This window comes from Corapipo altera, unplaced genomic scaffold, assembly GCF_003945725.1.
Source record: "Corapipo altera isolate COAL_440 unplaced genomic scaffold, ASM394572v1 46, whole genome shotgun sequence".
In the NCBI taxonomy this organism is placed as follows: Eukaryota; Metazoa; Chordata; class Aves; order Passeriformes; family Pipridae; genus Corapipo; species Corapipo altera.
The window spans coordinates 4,768,451-4,782,584 of NW_020884883.1; the positions used below are offsets into that span (position 1 = coordinate 4,768,451).

The 14,134-nt window shown below is 38.1% G+C and overlaps 1 protein-coding gene across 3 annotated transcripts in view; it reads right to left on the reverse strand.

Annotated features, from left to right (window-relative positions):
* PXDN (peroxidasin) overlaps positions 1 to 14,134 on the reverse strand; it is an 87,598-nt gene that overhangs the window by 30,616 nt on the left and 42,848 nt on the right. For all 3 annotated transcript variants that reach the window (XM_027641073.1, XM_027641072.1, XM_027641074.1), the window contains 7 exons: positions 13,700 to 13,771; positions 11,525 to 11,694; positions 8,342 to 8,459; positions 6,119 to 6,288; positions 4,914 to 5,186; positions 3,366 to 3,482; positions 2,040 to 2,198 (listed from right to left, as the gene is read on the reverse strand). In XM_027641073.1, the coding sequence (XP_027496874.1) occupies positions 2,040 to 2,198; positions 3,366 to 3,482; positions 4,914 to 5,186; positions 6,119 to 6,288; positions 8,342 to 8,459; positions 11,525 to 11,694; positions 13,700 to 13,771 (1,079 nt within the window). The remainder of the gene's footprint in view (positions 1 to 2,039; positions 2,199 to 3,365; positions 3,483 to 4,913; positions 5,187 to 6,118; positions 6,289 to 8,341; positions 8,460 to 11,524; positions 11,695 to 13,699; positions 13,772 to 14,134) is intronic.

Below are 14,134 nucleotides of genomic sequence, written 5' to 3' on the forward strand. Positions count from 1 at the left end.
ATCCCTGGAAGTGTTCAAAAACGTGTGGACATGGCACTTGATGACATGGTTTAACAGCGAACACAGTGGTGGTTTTACATTGACAGTTGGACTTGATGATCTTAAAGATCTTTTCCAACCTTAATGGTTCTATGACTCTCTTCCTGATGTCTGCTTCAGGGTGATTTTAAAGTACTGTTAACTTCTAACATAACAGGCTAGTACTTGTCAAAATCATTTGAGTTCCATAAATTTAGAGCTCTGAAAAAATTTCTGTCAATAGCTAAATCTGTACAAAGTCATCACAATGAACATTCCACTAACTTCTGTCATCTATTTTTAAGTTTGAACTTTTTAAGTAGCAACAATAGCAATTTTTTAGATGAGGGAAGCAAAACCTTCCACAACACATTCAACCATGAATCTCCCAGCCTGACTTGCTGAGGTGCTAACTCTTGACAGAGTTCCTACCTCCCTGACACCAGTGAGCCTTAGGCCTTAAACCATCCTCCAATTCTAAGGACAGAGTACACACTGTTACCTAAATCTAGTGTGAAGAAAATGAATGTATTTTTTATTTCTAATTTTTTTCAAATCCAGATTGGCAGCTGGCACTCAGATATCATGAGAAGCACACACCAGATCATGAAGACGTTAAGAATTGTATTTCTTCTGTAACGTATTAGTGTTTTGGGGGGAGTGTGACAGGGCAGAGGGTTGTGCTTTTACAGAAAATTATTTGGCCACACAACATACATTTATACTACCAACCAAACCTGGCCCTGTTGTTAAACTGTTCGTAAGCAAATGGCTATCAAGGACCAGAAACCATTTCAAATAAGGCATCCAGAGGCTGGTATCCAGCACTGCGGGATAAGAGAGCTTGGCTCTATGGATGTGAGCCATGCCATGCCAGCAAATAGGCCTGGACCACTAATCCGTATTCATTAACACTGATTTAGCCACAGTGACCACTGACTAGACATTCCTCAGATGAACAGTCCTTTTGTTAGAAGCCCAGAATTAAAAATGTTCTTTTCTTGCACGACTGAAAGCGGCATTGCAATTAATCTATGGAGAGCTCCAGTTTCAGGTTGTATATTCAGCATTGAATCTTGTATTTACTATCTTTTAGTGACTGGAGTTTACAACCTGAGTTGCACAAAAGTCCTTATATTAAATGTTACTCAAATTCAGTGAAGTTTAACACAGCTGGAAAGTTACAAAACTTTTTAAAACTGAGATTTGTTTAATATAATTTTAATCAACAATTTTATATAGGTAGAAAAAATTATCTCAATTTTGACAAATCTATCTCTTAGTACTAGTCTTAACCAAGAAAAATCAATGGAATTTTTTTAAATAAACTTCTAAGCTTAGGAAGATATTTGAGCCCCTTTTGTTAAAATACAGTTTAAAATTTGGTCACTAAAAAGAAATGTTTTGAATCAAATGGTTAATCTCCTTGAATTTAGTTAAACATCAAAGTACTTAAATAAGTTATGAATGTTAATATGATTATAATTTATCCTAGAAGTAGCTTACTTAGAATTTACTTGAAGAAAAATATTAAAAAAATGGAGTTTGGGGTAGGTTTTTTAGGGGGGGTTTTCATGTCAGTTTATTTTAAGTATAAGCAATGACTTTTCTTTGTGAAGTTCATTCTGCTGTTGTAAAAAAAAGTGCTCTGTTCATGGAGATAGAATATTATGTGAATAACACTATTTAATTAACAGTATAGAGCCTTACCAGAAATTAGACTTTTCACAAAACATTTTCTCAAGCATAGGAATACTGTCATCCTCAAAGAAAACCTCCACTCTTTACCAAAAAAAAAGTAAATCAGATAAATCTCTTTCCAGGAAGACAGATTGTTCTAAAGGAATGACACCCTGTACAAATATTGGTAAGTATCCATACATGTTATTTATTAAAAGCCACTTGGGATCTAAAAATAGATATACTCAGAAACAATCACACATAGTACTGTGTATTTTAATGTAAGCTTAAATATTTCTTTTTCTTTTTTTTTCCCCAGTAGCAGTGCATTGAGAGCATACCTCTAGGTTGTACAGTCAGATATACAACAATTCGCTGAGATCCAATAATGTTGACAGCTTGGCATTCATACTGTCCCTGGTCATGCAGAGCAACCCTGGAAATCCTTAGGGTTCCGGACGATAGGACTAAGTGTCTTCTGTCAACAGACAACTGGCCTCCTGGAACACACAACAACGGCATTTGCTGTTTATAGCAACAAAGTCCCTTTGTGTCAGAAAAAGGGAAACCCAGAAGACTTTAAGTTTCATAAAACACTGGAAAAAATTAAAGTTTCTTAAAAAAATCCCACAGCTAACAACCAAAAAAAAAAGTCAAAATGTTTGAAACCTTTACTTCTCAGAAGATAAACATGAAAAGCAAACAAACTATACGTGTGCACACAATCATAATCCTGATCTTTTCTCTGTTTGTGGTAGAAATAAATATTTTCATTAAAGGAACATGATAGAGCATCCGAATGAGAAGGCATAAAACACCAACATGTGTTACTGCTCATTTCATATGCCACAATTCATTTCATGTGCCTAAGCCATGTAGGGAATTCATAGGAAAACACATAACACAAATGAATACACATCAGTGTCTGTACCCTATCCTTCCCTTATGGACATTTCATTTGACTGGAGCAGTCTCAGTAGAGGGAGAAAGAGGGACATTATCAGCATCAAAATGATCAACAGTTTGTTAAAAATCTGCTTTATCTACCATAATTAAGAATTTCCTAAGAGTTGTTTTACCTGCTAGAGCTGTTTCATTTAAATCAAGTGGAATATTTGCTAACTGATAAAACACCCACTACAATATTTCTTCCTGCTGGATTTGGCTTAATGCCTTTAGAGCCATAACTTGATAAAACAGACAGCAGAGCACACCCCAGTACTCCTGTCAATGTGCATTAAGTGACAGAGATGTTCATATACCGATGCCAGTTACAAGCTGGACTGTTCTGGTTTCTGAAGAGAGCACATCCCACCTAATTTCCGATCTCCAGTTAATGACAGCCATCTCTATTTCTTCTGCAGTACACCAGCAGTGACTGCCACATGTGATTTGCCCTGTATTTCTTAAACATTTATTACTAGGAATCTATTATGGATACAAATATTTTAATGGCTCTTTTTTACTGAATAATGAAATCTGCTTGGGCAGTTAGCTTCTATGGGACACCTTGTCTTTTCTAGCTAAATGACAAAGAGATGAGCTCTGCTTCCTTCAGAGACTGAAGCATCTAACAAATACATGCAACTCCTTTCAATACATGAGTGGTTCCAATATGACAGATAAACTATTCTAGTAGTTTAAAAGTAAGAACAGAACACACTTACCTCCTTTAGTCCATGCAATAACAGGTTGGGGATAACCTTGTGCTTCACAAGGGAAGTCAACGGTTTGCCCCTCAATCACTGTTTTGTCTTGAGGAGTGACAGTAAACTGAGGTAGAGCTACAGAAGAGAAAATAAAGCTGGTTGAAAAAAAACAACTGAAAAATGCATGACTGTCTGAAATTATGTGCCATTTCCTCTGTGAGTTGAATAGCTCATGCTGGTGGGAAGAAAGATGTTATCGGGACTTTTTTATATTGTGACTGCTATAGAGTGGAGAGCTGGGTAGCCACTTGTGCAAAAGAACACCTCCCTGGCGTCAGTGAAGTCGTGTGGAATCTACTGTCAGATTCAAAATAAGAAGTATGGTAAGATTTGTAGAATCAAAATACAGAGTGTTCTGTGGATTAAAAATACCTTCTTCTCTTTCTCTCAAAACTCCTCAGCTAAATTGCGAAGAAAACGCAATGTAATCAAAACCATCCTGAGCTGCTTATTTTCTTCCATACACTGAAGGAAAGTAGTGAGTAGTGTGTGTGGGCCAGTTTCTGCAGTAACACTGTTCACTACCAGTTTGAGAGGTGATTTGTGCAGCTCTCACAATACAATTGTCTACCGATGAATAATAAATGAACAAACCACACAGATAAGTTGTTTTGTATAGCTTTTGAACTCTTTAACAAGGCATTTGTAAGAACGCACCCAGGATCACTCTTGAGGAGAAAAGACAACGCAGAAAGAATCGTGTCTTGCAGAATATACCACCTAAGGAGTCTTTCTGCTGTGCCTTTTGCAATCGGACATGTCTATCTCGCATTGGCCTTATTAGCCACCAGCGTGCTTGTGGATAGAGCCTTTCCCAAATCTTCGTTCGCAAAGCCTAGCCATGAATGAATTAACATGAGAACAGAAACAAACTTGAATTTAAAGGTTACTCAAAGTGTTTTGTAAATTAAAGTTCCACCATGAAAGTATATGCAAAAAATATTATCTGTATACACAGGAGACTTTTGATAATTGTTCTTAAATAAGCACAGTTTTGACAAACAATACCAAAATTATTGCGATCAAAATAACTTAGAGTACTTTGACTTTTGATTTGCAGAAAAGCTAGTGCTTCAGCTGGCAGAATGATAGTTTCTATTAAACTCATCAGAGTTCTCACACTCACTGAAGTGTCTACAAAAGAAAAGCAGCACAGATCTTTATTCAGAACTCCATTTCTCGTACTCTGGTTGCTGCCCGTTGCAGAAAAAATTAATCCTCCAAAAATTTGACTTTTTTGTTCCTCCAGGCAAACAACACATAATAAACAATAAACATTTCAAAACATCAAAATAATGACAATAATCAATGAAACTTAACTTTCAGGAAGACAGTATGTAATATCTTACTGTATGTGAAATGTATAGCAACTTTCTTATTCGCTATAATAGTGGAATTAAAAGTAAAAACTCCATGTTTTTAGTTTGGCTCTGTCAATACAGAAAAAAAAAAGACAAATCCACACAATTTCAAGTAATACATCACTCCTAGCTTAACATTACCTACCTTGGACTATGATGTATGCAGTCGCATGGATGTTATCTATGCTGTTAGTTGCAAAACACATATACTCGCCACTGTCCTCCTGCTTTACATTTTGTATATAAAGTCCTCCTGACGGAGTTATTGTGATGCGAGGGTCATTTGGCAAAGGCGTTCTGTCGCCTTTGGTCCATGTAATTCGTGGCTGAGGGTGCCCGGTCGCACTGCACTCCAAGGTAACACTCTCTCCAACCAACACTTCTGTATTTTGTGGGTGAATCACAAAACTTGGCCGGGCTGTGAGAAAACAGCGATGCCTAAATATGACTTTTAGATCACACAGCACTAATTTAGACAAATATTGCAATAGTTTGGGACGTCTAGTGGGGTTTTTAAAGCTCTGTTCCAACATACTTCTATCTTGGTGCAAACGCTGCCTTGCTTTAAATCTAATCTAATCTGACATTTACAAACATCAATAAATAAAAACCAAAAGCTCATAATTGCGCTGGTGGTTTTTTTTAACTCCCATTAAAACAATTTTCAAACATTTTGTTCACCTATGCTGATCTTTATAAAGATCTCTTCAGAGGCACAGACACTGAGATCCAGAAAACAAACTGGCTAAAAATTGCCATAAGTGCACAAAAGACAAAACAGATTAAGCAACATTTTAGTCACTTCTCCCAAGTATACAAGTACTTGTCATCGCAGGGACATTTTCAGTTTACCTGATGCTATGTGTCAAAACAAAATGTTCTCACAGCAAAGTTTGATTTTTAAAAACATTACAGTCCTGGACAGGAATTTCGTGCTTGCAAGCATGACGCCTTGGCTAGACAGGGGTAAAAAGCTCTTGAGCAACAATGGCTAGACAGGGTGTGCCAAAGCTTCCATGAGTAGCCTGTTCAGAAGACTGTGGCTTTCAGGTACCCAGAGAGAACATTATTGCACTGACCAATGTTACAATGCAACAGTCTCTTTTCCTAACCCTTCTACGGTCTACAAGGTTATAGTCAAAATTGCATACTACAGTAAACATATTAGCTAACTAGCTGATTTGCATTTTTGTTATAGGAATATTATAGCTCCAGGATCCAATTCTTAAGATGCCCAAGGACAACAAATCTGCATGTCAAGAACATACAAGAGCCAAAGCATTTTGTAACAATCTTATTATCAAAACAATTCTCTACCTGAATGCAAAATTCAGACTTGACTTTCTTTACCTGGTGACTCAAAGTATCTAAGAGTAACTTCCTGAGTTTTCACTTCTCCAGCCACATTTTTTGCCATACACTGGTAAATGCCTTGGTCTGTTTCTTGAGTATTCTGAATCATCAATGTGCCATCATCTAGCAAGTTTAGACGGGAATCTTCTTTCATACTGAGCTCATTACTGTGAAGAAAAGAATCTGCTGGAGTTAAACCTTTAAATCACAAGCACAGAAAACTGCCAAATAATAAAATCCAACAGATAAATCAGCCAAAATAACTTGGGGGAATTTAATTTGTTAAGTAAAATAATAGAATTTTGCATTTTCTCCTAATGAGAAGAAGAGGAAAAACAAAAAATGAAACAATTTTGCTTATGCAAGGATTACATCTTCAAAATAAAAAGCTAAAATACTTTTACGAGTAAAAGCTTACAGGGGAAAAAAGTGAACAAAACAGATATATCTGATCTCATTTTTCTTTAAGACTGTTCTAGCTGGCAAAACAATTTAAACTGTTTCCACTGGAAGTATATCATGTAAGTTCAACACTCAAGATACTTTCTACTAGGAGAGAGGTTAGTTGCTATAACACCATCTTTGTACCAACCTCTCCCTGGATTGTTTAAGGAGCACCAATGAACCTGATCATAATTTGTATTGGTTTAAAATATAAATTAAGATGAGGTCTTCAGATTATGTCATGGATGTATTTCTGTGACATTAACTAAGAAGTCTTAGGACATTTTATGAAAGGAACGGTTTCTCATTTCACTGCTCACTACATGATGATAAAAGAACAGGGGAGGAATGAGTTCTCACCTCCTATGTACAAAACCCAGTCTACTGATCTATTCAACATACTGCTCAACAGGTCAATGGCTTTTGACTGAAATCTTGATATACTCAGCTACCTTGCAAAGAGCTTTGCTCTCATTCATGCAGCCAGGAAACAAGCCAGAGTCAATAATCCCACACCCCAAGCTAGAATTTCTTCTTAAAACTCTTTCATATGTGTATTCTGAATACATGTTTTCTTTGTTTATTATAAAAAGTACATGAGCCAAAGAAAATTTTAATGAAATAATTACACCATCCAAGTTCAAGTCTCTGTTCTTTACATACTCCATAAATCCTGAACCTTTGCTGCACATGGGGTTCTCACTGACATTAGCAAAAAACTACAAGACCAGGACTCTATATCATTCCATTTTATCAGAATCTAACAAACTAAAATGCTTTACATAAAACGTGAGGAAATTTATATTACCGATCAGGTTCTCCATTTGTGTAAGAGCATTATTAAGCCAAAGTCTGATTAGCTAGTGGTAAACTTACAATCCATGTGTCCATTGTAAATTCACACCACTTTAAGGAGGGTGATGTGCTGCCACATGGCTGTTTCAGCTGTGCTGTGCCCAGTGCTGCTGGAGGGAGCCAGGCTCTGGGCACAGCTTGAGCAGTCACCCTGCAGCAGGCTGGCCCTTGTACTGCTGAAAGACAGTCATCCTTTATGGAACCTTCTTTCCATTCCCTAAGCAGCGAGGAGAAGCAATGGAGCAGGTTCCCCATACAGCTTGTGCTGCCTCCAGCCATAGAGGCTTTTAAGACTCATTGGATAAAACAGAGTGGTATAATCCTGCTTTGAGCAGATGGCTGCACTGGAGACCTTCTCTGACCTGAATTACCCTATTCCTACAAATACGTAACTGCCCTCCATGTACCTGGAATGTGACCTCTCTTTCTCCTCTTCTGAAATGGAGCTTGGAAAAAAGCTACCTCCGAAGAGCTGGGGCTCAAGGAAGACCTAACAACTCCTTTAAAAAAGTAGCTTTTGCTTTGCCTCAAAACATATGCAAACACTAAGTAATCTACAGACTATACATGCAACATGTACACATTGGATTGCCCGGTACTTATACGTAAAATGACTCGGTATTACAGGGGTGAGCAGCTTTGCAGGTATAGCTACTACCGAACACCTTACAAATAGTACTAGAGTAACAAAATAATATTTTCTAAAGTTATCAGCTCTTAAGTGTTTAGATCTACTAATAAAAAAGATACAGGCCATTATTACTTCATATCCTTATTAATTATAAGATGTTTCTGCTGTAACAATTCCTTGAGCATGTGGACAAGCACTCAGAAATGTACATGAAATACACACACACATACACACACAGAGACAGGCAAACATACTTACATCAAGTTTCTCTCTTCCTTTTTTAAACTTACTTGTTTCGAAGCCAGATAATTTCTGGTTTAGGATTGCCTTCAGCCCTGCAAGTGAAGTACACTGTATTCCCTGAGGTAACGTCCACATCCTGAGGCTCTGATGTAATTCTTGGCCTCTCTGTATCAACAATAAAACATACAAGGAACTCTCACTTGTTTTAGAACTATTAAAAAACAGTAAATAAAAAGATTTCCACACACCTTGTAAAAAAATAGTTTTCACAAATGCTTTAACTTAAAATATGTATATGCTTAATCAGGATTAAATGCACTTTTCCTGATCCAAAAGTGACTGTGGGATTACTGATCTCCTCCATTGTTCCTTAGGACCTTTTAGCAGACAGGAACTAGATTGTGCAAATTTGTATCAGGTTCTAAAGTGGCTGTTTTATTTATTTTAACAGAGACTCAATTTGCCTATGAACAAAAAACTTTAGAGCAGCAGGCACAAGTACCATTTAAAATAACTTCCTCTAGATAAGTATCAATGCCTAACCTGCCTCCGACAGAATAATGTACAGCTTACTTCCTGCAGTTTCCATATTCAGGCTCCTTAGATGTGCAGAGAGCTGGTAGGATGCCCTGTGAATTCTTCTTGCACCAAATTCCCTTTGTACTACCTATTTCAAGAACCTTACAGATGCTTATGATCATAATTTTCATGATCAGAATTATATCCAATACATAACCAAAAGGACAATTCACTTATTTTATACCTCGGCTTCAACAGGTGGTTGGGCAGGCAAATGATCATAGCTTGAACAAAAATCACAGAATCACAGAATATGAGGAATTCAAAGGGACTCACGAGAATCATTGAGTCCAACTCCTGGCCCCGCACAGGACCATCCCCAAGAGTCACACCATGTGCCTAAGACTATTGCCAAATGCTTCTTGAACTCTGTCAGGCTTGGGGCTGTGACCACTTTCCTGAAGAGCCTGTTCCAGTGCCCAACCACTCTCTGGAGCTGAAGAACCTTTTCTCTAACATCCAACCCTAAACCTCCCCTGACACAGCTTCAGGTCATTCCCTCGGATTCTGTCACTGGTCACCACAGAGAAGAGATCAGTGCCTGCCCCTTATTTTCCCCTCATGAGGAAGTTGTAGACTGCAATGAGGTCTCCCCTCAGTCTCCTCTTCTACAGGCTGAACAGACCAAGTGACTGTAGCCACTGCTCACATGGCTTCCCCTCGAGGCCCTTCACCATCTTCGTTGCCCTCCTTTGGACACTCTCTAAGAAGTTATTATCTTTCTTATATTGTGGTGCCCAAAACTGCACAAAATGTTCAAGGCCGGGTGAGGTCATCCCAGTGCAGAGCAGAGCAGGACAATCTCCTCCTTCGACCAGTTGGTGATGCTTTGCCTGATGCCCCCCATGACACGGTTGTCCCTCCTGGCTGCCAGGGCACTTCTCACTCATATTCAACTTGCCATCAACCGGGACCTCCAGGTCCCTTTCCATGGCACTGCTTCCCAGCATCTCATTCCCCAGTCTGTATGTACATCCAGGGTTGCCCCATCCCAGGTACAGAATCCGGTACTTCCCCTTGTTGAACTTCATGTGGTTGGTGATTGCCCAGTCCTCTAATTTGTAGAGGTCTCTCTGCAGGGCCTCTCTGCCTTCAAGGAAGTCAACAGCTCCTCCTAGTTTTGTGTCATCTGCAAACTTGCTTAGTATCCCTTAGTATCCCTTAGTATCCCTGTGTCCAAGTCATTTATGAAGGCGTTGAAGAGCACAGGGCCTAAGATGGAGCCCTGTGGAACCCCACTAGTGACAGGTCTCCAGTCTGATGTTCCCCCATTCACTATTACCCCCTGTGCTCGACCCATGAGCCAATTGCTCACCAACTGCATGATGTGTTTATCCAGCTGTGTGCTGGTCATTTTGCCCAGAAGGATCCTGTGAGAGAGAGTATTGAAAGCTTTACTGAAATCCAAATCTGCATTTTGATTTCAGGACACAAGAGGTGCTGCGCTGAACCCCAGGGTGCCCATGGGGCCAAGTTTTTGCACCCCTAAGATAAAGGAATACAGACAAACAAAAGGATTACAAAGGTGTTTATTCATTAATCCTCAGTGACAGAGGATTTCAGTGCCTGCATGGGGCACTCCTTATAACTCGCTGTGGTTTGAAGCTGGCTCCCTGCCAAATCTCCAAACCTCACCACAAGAACTCCCTCCCCACCTCCTGAACCAAGGGAAAAGAAATAAAAACCAAGAGAACCGAAATGACAGAGAGACGGCTAAAGCAATATATATAAATATATTTACACTTATATTACAGTTATATACAACTGAAATATATATACAATTTCAGAAGGAAAAGGGAAAGGGAAGGGGGAGGGGGAAGGAAGAAAAAAGAACCAAATCAAAATAAAATATACATGATCAATAGCCCGAGATCTAGCAACTAAAAGAATTAGCAAAAGAATATCTTACTACTCTCCTTGGGAAAACAGAAAGTCGCGCTGGAACAACCAAGGTTGGCAAGGCCTTACCAGGCCTCACTCCTCAACACGACAGACTCAACAGCAGGGAAACCTGCACCTCCAAGCTGCTGGAAGGAAAGAGGGCGAAGGTCTCTCCTCCTTTCTTCTTATGGCCTGGCTTACGTAAAATTCGTAGGGAATACCGGGAAAAACTGGGCACTTCCTTGGTTACAAACTGGTCACCAAGGAAGGCCTAGACTAAACTACCACCTAACTATATATGAGTAAAAATAAATTCAGTAGCTCAACTCTGATTCCAACAATATCAACAAAATTTTAACAGCAAGAACTGTGTCATAAGGTGCAGTTCAGTAAAGTTTCTTTGTTTCTTTTCCCCTCCATAAAAGGAATAAAGGATAACAAACAGTATTAATGCAACACCAAAGACCCTAGCTGAAAATCTAGTTGTGATCAAAACTGAAATACAAAAAGGAAAATTAAACTCCTTCAGGATAATCACATTTAGCTCCTCAAGGAGAAATTTCAAATATGGATGTATTTGTTTCATTAAAGACAGGTTGAGGGGTAAAAGCAATCAATTCTGTCAGAAACACACAGAAATAAAAAAGAAACAGAGGGATATTTCTTATTAACCAGAGGTGGCCAGTGTTATCAAATAGAATAGAATAAAAAAAATACAGATTAGATACACATAACACATTAAAGAAGCCATCAGGAAGTAGTAAACTCACCACAGTTCAGTTCTTCTGGTGTTATCGTGGCCACTGATCTTCCCTGGATCCTTCGTGGGTACTCACAGGTAGCTGCTGCTTGAGCATTACCCGATTCTGCGTATGTCTTCAACAGCTCCGCCAGCCACAGGATTTCACAGTCACAGTGAAGAGCGTTTGAATCCAAACGCCTGCACAAAACACGAAGCAGCCACAAGTCTGTTAGCAAGCTTTGACTATTTTGCTGGAATCAACATGGTTTGTAAATGGAGCAAGGCCTTTATCTGTGAATACAGACAGTGGGCAAAACGCAGTGCAGGTGATGGTTACTTGCTTATAGGCACTCTGGTAGCCTTTACTAGAAAAATATGTATTATTTTTACTGCACAGGCAGTAAAAATCACAGAATGCATCTAAACATCACAGTAAGCATCTAAAATGTTACTTTTTAACCCTCGCATTTAGTGAATAAATCAGATTTTATTTAGATGTTATACAAACTTTGCTTAAATAAGGAACTTATACCATTCTCCCTACATTTTGTCTGTTTAATACTTATTAGTGAAGCAACTTCATAGCTACCCTGACATTTTTACAACTTCTCATTTTGCTGATCAGGCAAATGAGACAAAGACCCACAGTTTTATTTCAGCATTAAGCTCTCATTGAGTTCAGAGGGTCAATGTTTGTAAAACATTTGCCTATTGCAGATAATGAGAACCTATAAATTCTGTTGACTTTCTTTCCAGTAGTGAAGTGCCCTGTTACTACATTGAGCACTGCACCTTCTGGTAGAGGGCCCTGTAGGAAAGAAAACATTAAGTACAGAAATCTGTACTAGTCTAAATATATCTGTATCTAGACTAGAAACAAAACTGCATGGCAAAACAACCTCACTTTGGTTTATCTTTGGGGGAAGTAAACTTTAAGATCATTTTGTCTTTTACTATTTCTCTTAACCTCTTGCACAAATGCCCACATATAGTTTCTTCTCTGTTCTCCTATGAAAATCAGACACAAACAAGCAAAACTATTCTAAAAGTCACTGTACAAATGTCTCCCAGTACGTCAGATGTTAATGGTAAAATTTAATCTGGAACTCAAAAGTCAGGGTGTGACTTTCAGGGATAAGTTGCCCCAGGCCAGAGGACACCAGATCAGCATAGCCCAGTGTCCTCTTCCACTAGCAGCCACTATTAAATTTCCCCTCTACATAGGAATTATGTAAAGAGCCCTCCTTTTCTGTTTCATTTGAACTACGGAAGAATCTAAGGAAGGTATGAGTGGAGCAGCTACTACTGGAAGGTGCATACATCATCAAAATTTACAGTGCTCTGATCTTCACAGTTGGAGGTGTGATTTCACAACTCTATTAAACCAACAGAACCACCTTCCTGTTGCGTCCCTTGCAATCTCTTTTCTTGGTGGAGATTGTGCTGCAACTCACTGCACTGCACAGCCTCAGCAGTCCTCCTGGAAAGGTGGGTATGAATGCATGACTACCTTTCTCAAAACAGCAATCTGGGATAATTCAACAAATGTTTATCTGTGGAGATCCAAAGTGAAGGGCAGAAAACCCTCTGAAAGTCATCTTACAATGGTACTCATTCAGTTCAAGTTTTCAAATGTTACTGAGGGACTAAAAACTCTCTAGTTTTCCAAGATAATGTAATTTCAAGAAGAACTGGCTTCTGGAGTTGCTTGAAGTATATAAGTTATAAGAATGGAAAGTAATAGTTATATTCTTAAATCATTGAGCACCTTTTTATAATCATGCTTTTAGGATCAAATAAGGACAAGTAAACCAAAAGAAAACACCAAATTATCAAATATTGAAAGCCATCACAGAAGGATCACCCAGTAAGACACAGACAAGAGGAGGGAAAAAAAACAAAAACAAAACCCAAAGAACAATCCATATCTTATTTAGTCTATAAAACAAAATCACATGATTACAAATAATGCCAATATAGAAAATAAACTTTAGTCAGACACTAAAGACAGTAAGATATGAGGCAATGGTCTCAAACTATGCACATAAACAACTGGAGCACAGCTTAGGAAAAAAATATTTAATATTTAAAACAATTAAACCATGAACAGCATTTACAAGGAAGATAAATATTGCAAAAGGAGAGACAGTCTAATTGGGTTATTTAAACTTTCTTTAGTTGAGTAAGAATTCAGTTTACTTACAGTCTCTTCATAGATTCTAAGTGACTAAATGTTCCAGGAATCAAATGAGCTATTCTGTTGTTATGCAAAAATCTGTTAAAAACATAAAAATATGCATGTAATAATTCAGATTTTGAGATGTACTCATTTCATTTACATTCTTCTAGAAGTATTTTGAGAAAAAGTAGTCTTAGAAAATTTAAGAAAAACCAAAAAACCAAAAATCTTTTTCAGCAACTAATTGGATACTGTTTTTTAAAGTGGCCTCCAAGGTGTAATTATGTCCGTATGGGGAAAAAGAACCCATAAGTAACCAAAAGGAAGGAAGTTCATAAGCATTCAAATGAGTATGTAGTAGTTACAGTATAAAGTTTAGATTAAAAGTAACCCATGGTAATGATAAAATGCTATTTTCCAGTTTCAAACACTTGATTTAATTCAAACAAAGAAGCAAGC